The sequence below is a fragment of the Pseudophryne corroboree genome, chromosome 9, assembly GCF_028390025.1.
Source record: "Pseudophryne corroboree isolate aPseCor3 chromosome 9, aPseCor3.hap2, whole genome shotgun sequence".
Classification (NCBI taxonomy): domain Eukaryota; kingdom Metazoa; phylum Chordata; class Amphibia; order Anura; family Myobatrachidae; genus Pseudophryne; species Pseudophryne corroboree.
The window spans coordinates 445,856,536-445,874,181 of record NC_086452.1 but is presented as its reverse complement, the minus strand read 5'-3'; the positions used below and the strand labels follow the sequence as shown (position 1 = coordinate 445,874,181).

At 45.1% G+C, this 17,646-nt stretch overlaps 1 protein-coding gene across 1 annotated transcript in view; it reads right to left on the bottom strand.

The window, feature by feature from the left end:
• The window catches only part of LOC134958494 (solute carrier family 26 member 6-like), a 78,989-nt gene that overhangs the window by 57,962 nt on the left and 3,381 nt on the right, over positions 1-17,646 (bottom strand). The window contains exons 3-12 of the mRNA XM_063941155.1: positions 13,599-13,709; positions 11,320-11,486; positions 9,957-10,121; positions 8,022-8,174; positions 6,352-6,434; positions 6,044-6,191; positions 4,106-4,219; positions 3,223-3,300; positions 837-932; positions 287-393 (exon numbers count right to left, since the gene is read on the bottom strand). Coding sequence (XP_063797225.1) covers positions 287-393; positions 837-932; positions 3,223-3,300; positions 4,106-4,219; positions 6,044-6,191; positions 6,352-6,434; positions 8,022-8,174; positions 9,957-10,121; positions 11,320-11,486; positions 13,599-13,709 — 1,222 coding nt within the window. The remainder of the gene's footprint in view (positions 1-286; positions 394-836; positions 933-3,222; positions 3,301-4,105; positions 4,220-6,043; positions 6,192-6,351; positions 6,435-8,021; positions 8,175-9,956; positions 10,122-11,319; positions 11,487-13,598; positions 13,710-17,646) is intronic.

Below are 17,646 nucleotides of genomic sequence, written 5' to 3'. Positions count from 1 at the left end.
GCCTGTCATGTGTGTGATTGGCAGGTAGCACTTCCAATAAGAAGTCACTGCCAGTCACAGTGTAGCCAATGCAGTCACAAACTATGAGGGCATGGCCATGCACCACAGGGCGTGGCCCCTCTGCATGCCCCATCTCAGGATGCCAGCTGAGCAGAGCGCTGAGAGGCCCATCAGCCAGTTGCCAGGTAGCCAGTCCAGCTATGATAAGGACTCATCAAAATGAGTAGGAATGATGCTACTATGAAATATCTTATCACAGCTGATCTCAGTCCTGCGGCCTACTCACAGCTGGGTCCTAAAGATGATGGTCAGTAAGGAGAACGCCACAGCAACAGCCAGGCCAATGTCCATGTTTAGCAGAATTGTTGCTGCAAAAGTCACCATCCAGACTATCTGTAAGAGACAACATATGATACATTACTCTGTACTCCTACACATCACTAACTACACGTACAAAGCACAATACACCCACTGGAATTGATTCCATCTTTTGTTGGTTTCAATCTTTCTAAGGGGTCTATTCATGATGCAGTGAAAACAGTGGCGAAACAGACCAGTGGAGAATTTACCTATGGCAACCAATCAGCATCTCCCTTACAATTTATAGAATGTATTTGATAAAGGCTTCCTTCAAAGCTGATTGGTTGCCATGGGCAACTTCTCCAATGGTCCGTTTCTCCACTCTTTTCACTGCTTCATGACTAGACCCTTGAATGTATATTCCTGCCCCACTAGGAACCATACTGGTGAAAGGCTCCTACTGATATGCTCCAGCAGAAAGATCAACCAAAACATTATATGTTGCCATAAGTTATCTCTCAATAATCAGTTCTTACCAGATCAATTTTATTGGTTTTCCACAGGACCCCGACTTCAGAGAATTGTTTAAACATCCCCTTTAAATTGACTACAATGATAGCAGCTAATACGGCCTAGGATTAAAAAAAGAGAAGAAAAACATAATTGGCCATGTTATTTTGTGCCTCATAATTTAGTTGAGATATTTTTACTGAACTAATGTATCAGATGTACAATTAGTGGAGTCCTGAATGTAATAAAGCCATCTACTGAGCTGAAACCTATTTATTTGCCTACCATCATTGCACCTCTTCATGGAGGCATGAAGGGCCCACCAGGGAAATGCAGTGGTAGGGGCCCATTATTAAAGGGTGTGGCCAGTTACCATGGGGTGAGACCAGCCCCTACAGAGGCTTGGACAGCCATTAGCGCCCAAGGGGGATATGTACTAAGCAGTGATAAAAGTGGAGAAGTGAGCCAGTGGAGAAATTGACCATGTCAACCAATCAGCTGCTCTGTATGATTTTATAGTATGCAAATTATAAATGTTACTTCAATGCTGATTGGTTGCCATGAGCAACTTCTCCACTGGCTCACTTCTCCACTCTTTTCACTGCTTAGTACATGTCCCCCCATCACGGAACTGACCCTCTAACAGGATAACAACGTATAATTTGAGTGCATTCTCTGGAGCCTGACATTAGAGGAAGGGGTGGGGCCCTCGGGCAGTGCGGCCTACCGGGAATTTCCTCTGTGTCCCTGTGAACCAGTCCAACCTTGGCTCCTGCACAGTGACGCTAACCAGGGGAAGGCACAAAGAACCATATTCAGCTTCAGTCGCAACAATTGCAAAATCGCAAACGCCCGATTATCGGATGACTGTGCATGCGCTACGAACGCATTGCGCATGTGCGACCCGCAGCGGGCCGCTGACTTCAGCTGCGATTGAAAATATGGCACCCAGGGCAACTGCATTCTCATTATTCTCAGTAGCTCAGGGTCATCTACAACTGTCGACGGTACTTGATTTCTGCGTATGTATCGTAGTTTTGCGATTGCATACGCATTTTTGAGAATGCATCGGTTGGTGTCTTTTTCCTTTCTGGGTGGCTCTTAGAAGCAGGATGGAGAAGATTGCTATTTCTGTCTCAATAGCGATCCAAGCTGAATAAGGCCCAAAGACCACAGACATCAGATCAGAGGCGGAACTAGCGCCAGTGCAGGCAGTGCCTTGCACTGGGGCCCGCCACTGTCAAGGGGCCCTAAGCCAGAGCGGCATGTAATGAGTCAAACTGACTCATTACATGCCGCCTGGCTGCCGCTATGTGCCGCCGCCGCTGAGGCCGAGGAGAGGATGAGCACCGGCTACGGGGGGGAGGAGGGGGGGTGGAGGAGGGAGCCGCAGCTGCGCTGTGTAATTGGTAGAAGCGCTGCTGCTGCTGTCCCTCTCCTTTACCATAGGCTGCCCTCCGCCGCTGTGAATGCTGGGATGCGCAGCTGAGCCAGCGGAAACGGTAAGTATACCTATTCTATCTATCTAGCTATCCTGTTTGCCATGATGTGTAAAAAATGGGACGCTGTCTGCCGTAATGTGCAAAAAATGGGACGCTGTCTACAATAATGTGTAATAAATGGGACGCTGTCTGCCGTAATGTGTAAAAAAGGGGACGCTGTCTGACGTAATGTGTAAAAAGGGGACGCTGTCTGTCATAATGTGTAAAAAGCGGACACTGTCTGCCGTAATGTGTAAAAAGGGGGACGCTCTCTGTCGTAATGTGTAAAAAAGGGGACGGTGTCTGTCGTAATGTGTAAAAAGGGGACGCTGTCTGTCGTAATGTGTAAAAAGGGGACACTGTCTGCCGTAATGTGTAAAAAGGGGGACGCTGTCTGCCGTAATGTGTAAAAAGGGGGACGCTGTCTGCCGTAATGTGTACAAAAGGGGAAGCTGTCCGCTGTAATGTGTAAAAGGGTCTCTACCTGGTGTAGTGGTACTACCGTGCGGCGTAATTTGAATAATGGAGACTACTGTGCACCGTTTTATGAACTGGTATTATTTTGCGGCCACACCCCTTCCCCACAAAGCCACGCCCCTATTTTTTTTGCGCGGGACTGCGGCGCGCACTGCCCCTGTTATACATAGAGGGGTGGGGCTCTGATGCCATTTCTTGCACACAGCACTAAAATTACTAATTACGGCACTGTTGCTAGGTATCCATTTGCCTGGCCCTGAGCAGGTCCCCCTCACCAGATCCTCTCCAGGGGTGAGGCGGTGGACTTAGATGGGGGGGCCCAAAGCATTTTGTGGCACGTGGGCTCACCGCTCGCTAGTTCCGCCACTGCATCAGATGACTATTAAAATGTTAACAATAACATTGTTTTCAATACTTTTTTGTGCCTCTTAATATCTAGTTCCAATGTATTTACCTTTGGTAGATCTTGGAAGAGTTCCCCAGCCCGGAGAATGATGACGAAGACTACAAATGAAGCTATAGCACTGGCTACCTGCATTTATCGTTAAAAAAAAAGTTAAACTTTAAGATGTTATTGATAGAATCACTTATTTAACAGTACAGTCCTGAATCATTTTTAATTATGTTAGAGAAAATATCCAATATGTATCTCAACTCTAAAACCTCCCCTGTAATAATCTCCAGGACTTGTTATTATGCAGTCTATTTGGACCCTAATACGGAATAAAGTAGGCAGAGCGCCCATTTCTCAGGTTGCAGCGGCTGCATGTGATGTCACGCGGCCACCCGAACCCATCCCCGTTTCCAACGCCACACCCACCCAATGCCGAGTCACCGGCCGAAATGCAGCGTAGCCACCCTGCGAGCTCCACCCTGCGAACGCCTCTGCCTGTCATTCAGGCAGAGGTGTTCGCAACAGTGCGATGCAATCATATTGCCCGGGCCGCGCACGCACAGAACCGGGACCTGCATATGTGCGGTGCGGCCCCGGGAACAGGAGAATGTGGTCGCATTGCACGTGCGATGTGACCTGAATAAGGCCCAAACTCTGGATGCATTATAGGGTTCTTAGCATCCACAGAGTGTAGTGGCAGCCATTTTGTGGGGCCTATCATTCATCACAGGAAGTTTGCCTCCCTCCCTGATCCAACACACAAAATGGCTGCACCCCATGTTTATAGGGGCAATTTAATTTTAGTACCACAACCCAAATGAAACAAAATGCTTTAGATTAAAAATAAAATCCTTTACGCGCCTTTATTACCAAAAAATTAAGTATTTTATTTCGGCGTTCGTTTCCTGCAGTCCTTACTTTGTGACATAGGCGGTTGACGCACCTGGCTGTTGCCTCCAGTACTTTCTTGAACACCAGACCGGGACACAGAGGCACTGATGGCGAAGCATTGGAAAAAGCTCCCCACCAAATTACTGACCCCGATGGCTATCAGTTCCTGTAAGAGAACAAACTGTTATTATACTGTTTACCAGAGGCCAATGAAGCATTATAAAATCATTTGTGTATTTGTCTGCTTCAATCATTATCTTGTGGAGAAAAGCCCTCAAACATGAACCATTATTGAGGAGAACATTTGACAACAGTAGTGAAGCTGGACATACACATGCAGCCGACAGAGGAGGAGCCGACTGCCCGATAATCGGATAGCCTACACACGATGTATGGAGCTGATCCCCATTCACAGGATGGTGGCTGAATGATGGTTGGGTGGATCAGACAGGTTCTTCAGCCATTTTTAGGCGATGAGTGATCATCACTCACTACCATACACACAACAATAATCATTCCAACCAGTCATGTACTGGCAGATTGCAGTACAGAAAAAAAAAGAGAACCATCGGTTGTACAGATAACATCGATAGCGGGAAGCCATCTGGTTCTCCACCATTGATGGCAAAAGTATTTGTCATTGGCCATAAACCATCAATGATTTGAAATCATCGATGGTCGAGGGCCAGATAACAAGCAGGAATTAAATTAGGATTGTTTCTCTTGGGATAACCCATACTACAGACGGAGCCCTCTTCATCTTGGCCTTTAATAGGATTAAATGAGCCAGGGCAGTCGGACTTAATCCCCTGCTGTAATGATTTAATCCCCCGTTGTATTGTTCTCTCTGTATTGTATTGCAACTGAGAACAATAGATGAAAGGGTTATGCTAATAAACCTTGGTGCACCTAGGTGCAGCAGAGAAGCCAAGATTAGTGTGGCTCCATCTGTATATAGTAGCATCCCTCCCGGGCAGCAGACCATTGGGGTCCCACCAGAACTCTATCATTATCTCATAGTAATTGCAGCAGAGGGGAGAGAGCACTCCTACAGCGCATGCATTACACAGAGTATACACACAAAGGCGCTGTTGTGATTGAGACGCGAGGCATCAGCAATGCTGTGGAACGGTGATGGGCGTTCCTTGGCGGTGACTGGGAGGTGGCTAGTGCACACAGTAATGGTCCATTCAGTGGGCATGTCATAGAAGTGTCGGGGGGGGGGGGTGTCATGGGAGTGTCGGGGACATGTCATGGGAGTGTCGGAGGCGAGTCATGGGAGTGTCGGAGGCGAGTCATGGGAGAGTCAGAGGCGTGTCATGGGAGAGTCAGAGGCGTGTCATGGGAGAGTCAGAGGCGTGTCATGGGAGTGTCACGATGGCGAATCTGCTCTTGCCATAGGGCAGGTCTAAGCTTTGATGGTGTGACTGATGGTGACGTATAAGGATGCGCCAATCTGTATTACAGCGTGCATTCATGCTTATGTTGGCATGTCAGACCTTGCACATTCAGCCACTTGGTGAACACCATGGGGTTTGTAGCAGATTTGCATTAAGGGGTCTATGTACCAAGCCTTGGAGAGAGATAAAGTATCAATCAGCTCCTAACTGTCATTTTTCAAACCCAGTCTGTAGCATGGCAGTTAGGAGCTGATTGGCTGGTACTTTATCTCACTCTGCTTTATCTCTCTCCAACGCTTAGTGCATAGACCTTAAAGTACCAGTCAATCAGCTCCTAACTGCCATGTTCCAGGCTAGGTTTGAAGAATGACAGTTAGGAACTGATTGGTTCTTTATTTCTTCTGCTGAAATGCACACAAGCGTATCATCAGTGTGAGCACCCAGTACCACAGCGGGTAGGACTTGTTGTACAGCATCCAAATAGGCAGCGCATGGCAACTTCTGTAGAACTTTGTAAACTGGATTTCATGCAGGGTCCCTGTTTTATTTCCCAAACCACGGGGTGGGATCACATCTTGGCCTGAGAGTACCTGGTTGCTGTCCACTTTGTAACCATGCTTAGTGGCGAATACTTTTCCCAATGAAATGGTTATGCCGTATCCCACCACAGCAATGGCGAATGCGTTTCCCACGATCTCTCCAAACAGGCTGAAGTCGGGCAACCTTGGAGCCTTTAAGCTGAAGAACAGAGCAGGTATAGGTAGAAAGCTTGTGTAAAGTACATAACATCTCATGGAGACATGGATTCAACAGAAATTGAGGAAACTTCTAATTTGATCCCACTAACTTCTAAGTTGACTCCCAAAAGCTCTGTAGCCCATTTCTGCCCGGGACTCACCCTACAGGAATCTCCCCGACGTTCTCAATGCCAAACATTTCATACGAACCAATGCCATAGGATATTCCAGTGGAGACGATGAGCTGATGAAACCAAGAGAGAGAGGAAAAGTGAGAACTAATGACCTTCGCACATGACCCTACTGTAGACAGATCAGTTATAAATCATTCTCCTCAACATCATCGATCCATTCTTGATCGCTTGGGTAACATGCACAATATGTCAGGATGCAACCCCACAATTGTGAAAAATGTGTGACCGTGCACCGTTCAGTGATAGCGGCCATTATGCTGGCTGGACCAATAATGAGAAGGCACCCTATGACTTCACCAATGCCCTAGTGATGTCACGGTGTCCTAGTGCATTCATAGGCCGCATTAGTGAATGATAATTCCTCCCATTATTGTAGTTAGAGTTCTTCCATGCTTTCTAGCCCACATACCCCCATGTTACTATGCCTATAATCAGACTAGCTTGACAGCATGGAATAGTTCCATAACCATATTATCCATAACAGATTACTTCTACAAATACTCAACTTTATTCTGTAAGCACCGTTGAGTGTTTTGGGGTGTGCACACACTCTCTCCCCCCGACTAGCAGCCTATGGGATGACCTCTGCCATTAGAGTTCTAATGGTACATTGGAATGCAGTCAGCACTTACATGGATAGCCACAACAAATTCAGTCATTTTTGTTTTCGGTACTCTGACACATGCGCAGATGAAAAAAAACATTGGCCCTCATTCCGAGTTGTTCGCTCGTTATTTTTCTTCGCATCGCAGCGATTTTCCGCAAACTGTGCATGCGCAATGTTCGCATCGCGCCTGTGCCAAGTAAATTTGCTAAGAAGTTTGGTATTTTACTCACGGCTTAACGAAGAAATTTCTTCGCTCTGGTGATCGTAGTGTGATTGACAGGAAGTGGGTGTTTCTGGGCGGAAACTGGCCGTTTTATGGGTGTGTGTGAAAAAACGCTGCAGTTTCTGGGAAAAACGCGGGAGTGGCTGGAGAAACGGGGGAGTGTCTGGACGAACGCTGGGTGTGTTTGTGACGTCAAACCAGGAACGAAACTGACTGAACTGATCGCAGTGGCAGAGTAAGTATCGAGCTACTCGGAAACTGCAAAGAAATTTCTGATCGCTATTCTATTCGCTATTTTGCGAATCTTTCGTTCGTTATTCTGCAAAGCTAAGATTCACTCCCAGTAGGCGGCGGCTTAGCGTGTGCAAAGCTGCTAAAAGCAGCTAGCGAGCGAACAACTCGGAATGAGGGCCATTGTCCGTTTGTGTGAATATCATCACAAGCTCTCACGAGCAGGGCCCTTTTCCCTCATGTGCTTTTCTTCCCTCACTAATACCATCATCCACTCCCTACTGCCTACACCTGCACCCGACTCTTGGCTTCTGCCTCCCTGCTGCCTGTTTGAGTATAATGACTGCTGATCAGTGGCAAATCAGAAATCAGGCCCTTAGAGTGGACAAATAACTAGTGGAAGAATCACTTTTGCGTAGGGAATCGCCACATATGTAGAACATATCTGCTTTGCCTGTATATAAAAATAATATACATTTTTTTAATTTTCTCTTTATTTTAATTGATATGAAAACGTTCTTAAAGGCATTTACAAAGACGGGGCACACACTGTTATAAGGATACGGTTGCGTTTACCATGATTAATTCGATGGGAATTGGGATAAAGAGCTTGCCTACAAACTTCTCATTTAAATATTTCATGAGCAAAAGCACCACGATGGCGACGAGGCTGGTGACAATGGTCCCGATGTTTGTCTGTGCGATTCTTGAGAAGAGATTTACTATGGTCTAAAGACAAAGAGAGAGACGCAGAATATGAACAGAAGGATACAGAATAGTGACTACAGATTCTGATGCTTTTATAACCCAACATTATTACATGATACGCTAAGATCATTAAAATCATTGCATTACGTAACAATCTCTTTAGGGAATTTAAATAACAACACATTATACATGCATGGGAATTGAAGGGTCCAATATGAAGGAGGCGCGGCCTCACCACATGGGGGCGTGGTCATGTTGAGAATTCTGGGTCCCTTGGCAGCAGTACGGTGCAGAAGGCAGCGTTGCCATGACATCCAGGGCCCTTGGCTGAGCCTCATACATACCTTATGAAGTCGCGCCAACCAGCCCCTCTCAGTGCGTCAGGTCCTATGAGACTTTGCTAGCATCGGGCATCTTTAGTGCGTCTTATTTTGGCAAAAATGTGACGTAGTTGCAACATGATATGACCAGGACGCACCAGGAGACCGCGCTGAGTAATTTGATATGCGACACTTGTATATCTGTGTGTGTGACTGAGGGGGAGATGTTCTAAGGGGTGTAGTATGGTATGCCGGCGGCCGGGCTCCCGGCGACCAGCATACCGGCGCCGGGAGCCCGACCGCCGGCATACCGACAGCGTGGTGAGCGCAAATGAGCCCCTTGCGGGCACGGTGGCACGCCACGCTATTTTATTCTCCCTCCAGGGGGGTTCGTGGAACCCCACGAGGGAGAAAAAGTGTCGCTATGCCGGCTGTCGGGATTCCGGCACCGGTTTACTGTGCGCCGGGATCCCGACAGTCGGCATACTGAAGACCACCCGTTCTAAGCAGTGAAAAGAGTGGAGAAGTGAGCCAGCGGAGAAGTTGCCCATGGCAACCAATCAGCATCGAAGTAACGTTTATAACTTGCATACTATAAAATTATACAGAGCAGCTGACTGGTTGCCATGGGCAACTTCTCCACTGGCTCACTTCTCCACTCTTTTCATAGCTTAGTACATCTGCATACGAAGTGCCAGCCAATCAGCTCCTAACTGCCATATTACAGGCTGTTTGAAAAAAAAAAATGACAGTCAAGAGCTGATTGGTTAGTGCTTTATCTCTCTCCACTCTATCTTTCTCCACGCTTTGATAAATCTGTCCCCAAGTTCAAACCACTGCCTGCATCCTAGTCGTTACATTTTCATTAGTTTTTAAGACCGGACACTGGTGGTCATTCCGAGTTGTTCGCTCTGTAAATTTCTTCGCATCGCAGCGATTTTCCGCTTAGTGCGCATGCGCAATGTCCGCACTGCGACTGCGCCAAGTAAATTTGCTATGCAGTTAGGTATTTTACTCACGGATTTTTCCTCGTTCTGGTGATCGTAATGTGATTGACAGGAAGTGGGTGTTACTGGGCGGAAACAGGCCGTTTTATGGGTGTGTGGGGAAAAACGCTGCCGTTTCTGGGAAAAACGCGGGAGTGGCTGGAGAAACGGAGGAGTGTCTTGGCGAACGCTGGGTGTGTTTGTGACGTCAAACCAGGAACGACAAGCACTGAACTGATCGCACTGGCAGAGTAAGTCTCGAGCTACTCAGAAACTGCACAGAGAAGTCTTTTCGCAATATTGCGAATCTTTCGTTCGCAATTTTGATAAGCTAAGATTCACTCCCAGTAGGCGGCGGCTTAGCGTGTGCAATGCTGCTAAAATTGGCTTGCGAGCGAACAACTCGGAATGAGGGCCACTATTGGGCTTTACTAAAAAGTTGTTTTTATTCCGCACTACACTGCTAAAAGCCATAACCCTATATAACTTCAACTTACATATATTAATGACAGCGGCTGGGTCTTCTGGCTCATTCTGATGCCAAATAGGTATTTCAGCTGCGACACCAACACGTGGACAGCCGATGCCGTGGTGTATCCACTTACTAATGGGTCTGAGAGATACGTGACCACGAATCCAAACTGAATCAGACAGAGCGCAATCTACAAATACAAGGCATGAGAGGTAGTTTAGTCAAATCATCAAATTTCTATCAAGTAAACTTGTACGCAGCTATCCATCAGCAATCCTGAGCCCTTGGCTCATGCGCACATCTTAGGAACAATTATGGCGCCATTTTCCTGGTGATTTCTCTATTAGGTGTATCTACAGGAAAATGGTGCGCCCTAGTATACTGTAGGAAAAGACAACACTATCTCTAACTGGTGCGGGTACAAGTGATTATGGGGCAAATTCAGTATGAATCGCAAGTAGCGATTCGTACGGAATTTTTGCTGAGGGGCCGCGGGCGCATGCGAGCAGGCCCTACTGCGCATGCGCCCACAGAAATTGCGGGGGGCCGCAGAAATTACGATTGCCTCTGCCTGTCAATCAGGCAGAGGCAGTCGCGGGGCGGGAGGGAGGCGGCAACGCTCCATTTTCTGGGTGAAAACGGAGCGTTGCGGGGCGTGCCAGCCCAAACCGTGGGCTGGTACGTGCGAACAGGGGCGTGTCGGGGGTGCGGCCGCATCGGCTGCGTGACATCACACGCAGCCGCGGCGACAACAAAAATGGCGCTGGGACTCCTGCGGCCGCTGCTAAGCTGCGCCGGCAGGAGTCATCCTTAATTTCTGCTAACAAGCAGAAATTGTGTGCTGTTTGCAATTTCTGCTTGAAGCAGGGGGGGAGGCGCCGGTCAGCGTGCTGGGCGATCTTGCCCAGCGCTGGGCGGCCCCCAGCATACGTGCTAAGGGTTAGCAAATTCTGCTGATTAGCAGCATCCGCTAACCTTACGGAATTGGCCCCTATATCTTCCCGTTACCTATTTGAATTTTGGACTGCGCTGTAGCCCCAAGTCTGCAACTGCCACCGGCAAGGAAATCCAGGAACAGAGCATTTTGGGGCAGATGTATTAAGCGTGGAGAAGTTGAAGGTGATAACGCACCAGCCAATCAGCTCCATTTTTTTAAACCCAGACTGTAACTTGACAGTTATGAGCTGATTGGCTGCTGCGTTATTACCTTCCACTTTATCACTTCTCCAGGCTTAATACATTTGCACCTCATCAGTACCTAATGGAATGGGTCATGTTGGAGCATACGCTACTGATGCCCTGATAGATATACAGAAGATGAATGGATTACTGTATGAGCAGACATGGTGAACAATTGTGGTGACAACGGGGACACAGAGATGGCTTACCTGAAACAGTCCTACGAGGAACGCCAACGCCATGGCCAACTCTACTCTCAACGCGTCCCTGGCGACCGTGTCTATAAACGTCACGTTTTCCCCACGCATGAAGTTGTCATTGGGCGCCAATGATTCTGTCACACTGCCAATCATGACGCACACCACGGCAAATGTGCCTGAATCGCATGGAGAGAATAAAAATGAAAAAAAAAAAAACCACAGAACATATATTAACGTGTGAAAGGACGGGACGGCTCCGACGTGTGGAAATTCCACATCTGCTCACTTTGCATAAAGTGTTCTTTTTATGTGACAATAATATATAGGTTACATATTCTAGATGTGTAACCAAGGTCTTAATAAAGGGCCTAATTCAAGGTTGATTGCAAAATAACATTTTCCTCTAATGGGCAAAACCATGTGCAGAGCATGGGGGGGGGGGGCAGATGTGACACGTGCAGAGAGAGTTAGGTTTGGGTGGGTTATTTTGTGCAGGGTAAATACTGGCTGCTTTATTTTTAGGGTGCAGTATGGTATGCCGACGGCCGGAATACCGGCAGCTTGGCAAGCGCCACGCTATTTATTCTCCCTCCAGGGGGGTCGTGGACCCCCAAGAGGGAGAGTAATTGACGGTATGCCGGGGGTCATGATTCCGGCGCCAGTATACTGTGCGCCGGGATCTCAACAGCCGGCACACTGAAGCCCACCCTTATTTTTACACTGCAATTTAGATTTCAGTTTCAACATACCCCACCCAGATCTAACTCTCTCTGCACATGTTCCATCTGTCCCCCCTTGCAGTGCACATGGTTTTTGCCCATTAGAGGAAAATTTTATTTTGCAATCAACCTTGAATTAGGCCCAAAGGCCTAATTCCTGCAATTCTAGACAGACATGACCATGGAGTGCTGCAGTGTTGAGTCAGCGAATAGAGCACACTTGCCTACTTTTGAAAAAGCATTTCAGGGAGATTGTGAAAGTATTACTTATCAGCGCGGACATGTACTGCTACATGTGAGAGGCGTGTCATAATATGACTTCCATCCAAATGTAAATGAGCCCCAGCGTTAGTAAGATCTACTTGTTGAAGAAGACACTGATATTGTTCAGGATTAGTTTGTGTATTGTGTTTTACAAGAGGTTCCATATACTGTAAGTGGCCACAAGAAACTTTATTTAAAATGCATGTAGCCATAGGGATCATTGTGCCTAAGTTATTACCAATGCAGGGAAATGATCCCATTTGAATGTATGTACTGTATCTCTGATTTCCTTTTCCCCCCAAGAATGTAACAGCTGTATAATGGGAATAAGGTACAATCAGGTAGATTGATGGACTATTCAGGGAGTCAGGGAGATTGCTGATATTTTAGGGAGTCTCCTGCAGAATGCAGGAGGGTAGGCAACTATGGAATAGAGTGACCTACAGGGACATAAAGTAGTTCTGGACGTGGGGATGAGAAGGAGGCATCAGACAGCACTAGACGCACCATGATTGTTAGATTATGGAGGATGCTTTGGGCACAGGGGGACACAAAGTCTGATTATGGTGCATGTAGCGTCTATCTAATGTTATATAATCTAATCATCACACTTATATTACACATTACTGGCCTTTCCTGTTATGTGACCAGTCAGCTCCAGGCAAAAATAACTATTCAGTCTTTAGTCAAATTTGTGCCTCATACCTCACTAACTTCTTCTAATGTCTCTAAAAGGGCTTTTCAACCTTCTGATGCCTTTGATTTACTGGCTTGTACGTGTCCTCCTTTAACTTTTACTAAATACATTGATTTATCTTTAAAACTTTTTATAACTTTTTTTATGTCATAGGTTTTATGTCAGACAAAGTTGTGTTCTGTACATCAAATGCAACACAGTCTGCTGTGCCCTCTGATTGTAATACAGCTTTGGATAACGCTGCTGAAAAGCACAGATGCTGAAAAAAAAGTAATAAAGTAAGTAGTGTCAGGACATGAACAAGTGCATAAATGACAGGTAATTCCCCCCCCCCCCCCCCCCACCACCCTATATATATAGGGCTGTATTTGCCATATAGGCCAATTAAGAACATTCCTATAGCAGTATAGTACCTAGGAGCAATATCCTGCCAAACTACATTGTACCAACCAATCAGCTCGCGTCTGTCATTTTTCCAACATAGCCTGTAATATTACAGTTAGGAGCTGATTGGCTGATACATTATCTCTCTCCGTTTTATCTCTCTCCAAGGCTTAATACATAGCACCCATTGTCCTGATACTGGTTACATGGCGCTCACTGCTCACCTACAGATATATGCCGAGAGGTCCCAAGTAGGAAGTATATGAAGACTGGATAAAAGGACGTGTAGAGTCCAAACACAGGCGGCAGGCCAGCCAGAAGCGCGTACGCCAAACCTGAGAGGAAAACATTTGCAATGTAGCTATACGTTTGAATTTCTCAATAAAACAGAATAAAAAAAAACAAAATGTCTATGAAACCAGTTCTAGAGATCAATCCTTTGTAATACATTCTCAAACTTTAGTTTAAACTAAATGTGAGGACAATCTCGATGAGCGGTTCACTAATAGTAATGTTACGCTCGGATAGATAGATAGATAGATAGATAGATAGATAGATAGATAGATAGATAGATAGATAGATAGATAGATAGATAGATACAGATGATAGATAGACAGACAGACAGACAGACAGATAGATACAGCAGTTAGCTATACAGATGATAGATTAGATATACAGATGATAGATATACAGATGATAGATAGATGGATAGATAGATAGATAGATAGATAGACAGATAGATAGATGATTGATAGAGAGACGATAGATAGATAGATAGATAGATAGATAGATAGACAGACAGATGATGTATAGAGAGATAGATAGATAGATAGATTGATACAGTAGATAGATATACAGATGATAGATAGATAGATAGATAGATAGATAGATAGATAGATAGATAGATAACACTTACAGAAAGACACAATGCAGTCAGCAGTATAATCAGCAGGACTGGAGATATTTAGAGAGACTTTGTAACTTCCACGTGAGTGATCAGAAAGGTGAATTCTACACTATCAGTCATGAGATGAGAGAAGTTATGGCAGTCCTACCATATCTGTATGAATGACCCATGAGACAGACAGCACCCATAATATCTACCTGAGGAAGTTTGATACTGTATATATTTTCGATTCTGAGAGGGACAAAGGGGTCTATTTACTAAGAGTTGTGGTGGTGTGGACTAGATGGCGCTATCGCTCAAGCGGTGATGGTGAATATGAGAGTGCTCAAAAAAATACTTAGCTGTACCGTCTCCGGACGAAAAGTCAAGGATGTTCTATGTTCAACCATTGATGGAGAGCTCAACCGTGTTCGAAAAATAGGAAATGAAACAGAAGTATACAATGTGTAGTATTGTCGCGTGAAACAAGATGAAGAAATACGTAGTCTACGGTTTTTGCCGAATTAGGCTAGTAGGCTTCACTAGGCAATGTAAATGGTCAGATAATTGGTGATCTTTTTAAACCAACAAATTGAAACAGTATTCTCATATAAACACACCTGACTTACAAAAAGACAGGTACTGACATACCCATAAAGGAATCTTTTCAAGATGTGACGTGCTCTTTATCAATTGGTGGTTGAAGACCAGGATCTAAATGGTATCTGCTATTATGAGAGAGGGGCGTACCTAACACTCACGTAAGGGACAGTCGGTATCCTCATATAGCGGTTTCTTTCAAGGACATCGTTCCAAAGGGGTTACCATGGTGGTTATATATCCGATGCTGGAATACTCGACCATATATGAAATGTGAAACAGAAGTATACAATGTGTAGTATATCCAAAGAACGTGTGGTATCTTAGCCACTGTTTATAGGCGTACCTAATTTCAAAATTATAAGTATCTTTCTATGCTGGTAATTAAACCATAGAATTCCTATAAACACACCTGACTTACATAGAGACAGGTGTCTGGACGCCCATAACAGTATCTTTTATGAGGTATGGGGTTCTCTATCAATCAGTTGTGGATAGCCAAACTTATAATAATGAGGGAGGCGTACCTAACACTCACGTGCAAAACGGTTAGTGTCCTCATATAGCGGTTTCTATCAAGGACCTCGATCCAGGAGTAGTAAAAAGTAAAATTTATTCAAAGTACATAACATAATTATGACAAGGTCCTACCTTCCTTCAGAGTCTGAAGGAAGGTAGGACCTTGTCATAATTATTTTTTCTGGAACCCCAAAGTTGGCCACTTATTGTTCCAAGACGGTTCTCACTTCCATCAGAGCCGGACTCTTACGCTAAGATCAGCCTGTTTTTTATGTTATGTACTTTGAATAAATTTTACTTTTTGCTACTCCTGGATCGAGGTCCTTGAAAGAAACCGCTATATGAGGACACTAACCGTTTTGCACGTGAGTGTTAGGTATGCCTCCCTCATTATTATAAGTTTGGCTATCCACAACTGACTGATAGAGAACCCCATACCTCATAAAAGATACTGTTATGGGCGTCCAGACACCTGTCTCTATGTAAGTCAGGTGTGTTTATAGGAATTCTATGGTTTAATTACCAGCATAGAAAGATACTTATAATTTTGAAATTAGGTACGCCTATAAACAGTGGCTAAGATACCACACGTTCTTTGGATATACTACACATTGTATACTTCTGTTTCACATTTCATATATGGTCGAGTATTCCAGCATCGGATATTTAACCGCCATGGTAACCCCTTTGGAACGATGTCCTTGAAAGAAACCGCTATATGAGGATACCGACTGTCCCTCACGTTAGTGTCAGGTACGCCCCTCTCTCATAATAGCAGATACCATTTAGATCCTGGTCTTCAACCACCAATTGATAAAGAGCACGTCACATCTTGAAAAGATTCCTTTATGGGTATGTCAGTACCTGTCTTTTTGTAAGTCAGGTGTGTTTATATGAGAATACTGTTTCAATTTGTTGGTTTAAAAAGATCACCAATTATCTGACCATTTACATTGCCTAGTGAAGCCTACTAGCCTAATTCGGCAAAAACCGCAGACTACGTATTTCTTCATCTTGTTTCACGCGACAATACTACACATTGTATACTTCTGTTTCATTTCCTATTTTTCGAACACGGTTGAGCTCTCCATCAAAAATTGAACATAAAACATCCATGACTTTTCGTCCGGAGACGGCACAGCTAAGTATTTTTTTGAGCACTCTCATATTCACCATCACCGCTTGAGCGATAGCGCCATCTAGTCCACACCACCACAACTCTTTCTGTTCCACTTTTGGACTACCTGGGATAAGGCCACCGTTGGACCAAGAAGGCAGCAATCGGTTTACTAGAAGCGCCATTAAGGATTTCACCCCCCCCCCCTTTTTCAATTTGGTCTATTTACTAAGCCTTGGATGGAGATAAGGTGGCTGGAGATAAAGTATCAGCCAACCAGCTCCTAACTGTCATGTCACAGGCTGTGTTTAAAAAAAATGACAGTTAGGAGCTGATTGGCTGGTACTTTATCTTTGTCCACTTTATCTCCATCCAAGGCTCAGTAAATAGACCCCATAATACTAGCGATATAAAAGCTTATAAAATTGTATTTTATTTACTCATTGCCACATAGAGCATCAACAGTATCAGTTTCCATCTTCTGTGAAGGTCTTTAATAGAAGTCATAAACACGGTGAGACCTACAGTTCCCCTCTGAGAGTCTGCAGCGCATGTAGCGGCGGTGCTGGCTCCCCAGTATGCGCAGACAGGACGCACATTGTGAATTCAGTGGTGGTGAATAATGTAATGTGGGGGCTATTCATGTAATGTGGGGGCTATTCATGTAATGTGGGGGCTATTCATGTAATGTGGGGGCTATTTATGTAATGTGGGGGCTATTCATGTAATATGGGAGCTATTCATGTAATGTGGGGGCTATTCATGTAATATGGGAGCTATTCATGTAATGTGGGGGCTATTCATGTAATGTGGGGGCTATTCATGTAATATGGGAGCTATTCATGTAATGTGGGGGCTATTCATGTAATGTGGGGGCTATTCATGTAATATGGGAGCTATTCATGTAATGTGGGGGCTATTCATGTAATATGGGAGCTATTCATGTAATGTGGGGGCTATTCATGTAATGTGGGGGCTATTCATGTAATATGGGAGCTATTCATGTAATGTGGGGGCTATTCATGTAATGTGGGGGCTATTCATGTAATATGGGAGCTATTCATGTAATGTGGGGGCTATTCATGTAATGTGGGGGCTATTCATGTAATATGGGAGCTATTCATGTAATGTGGGGGCTATTCATGTAATA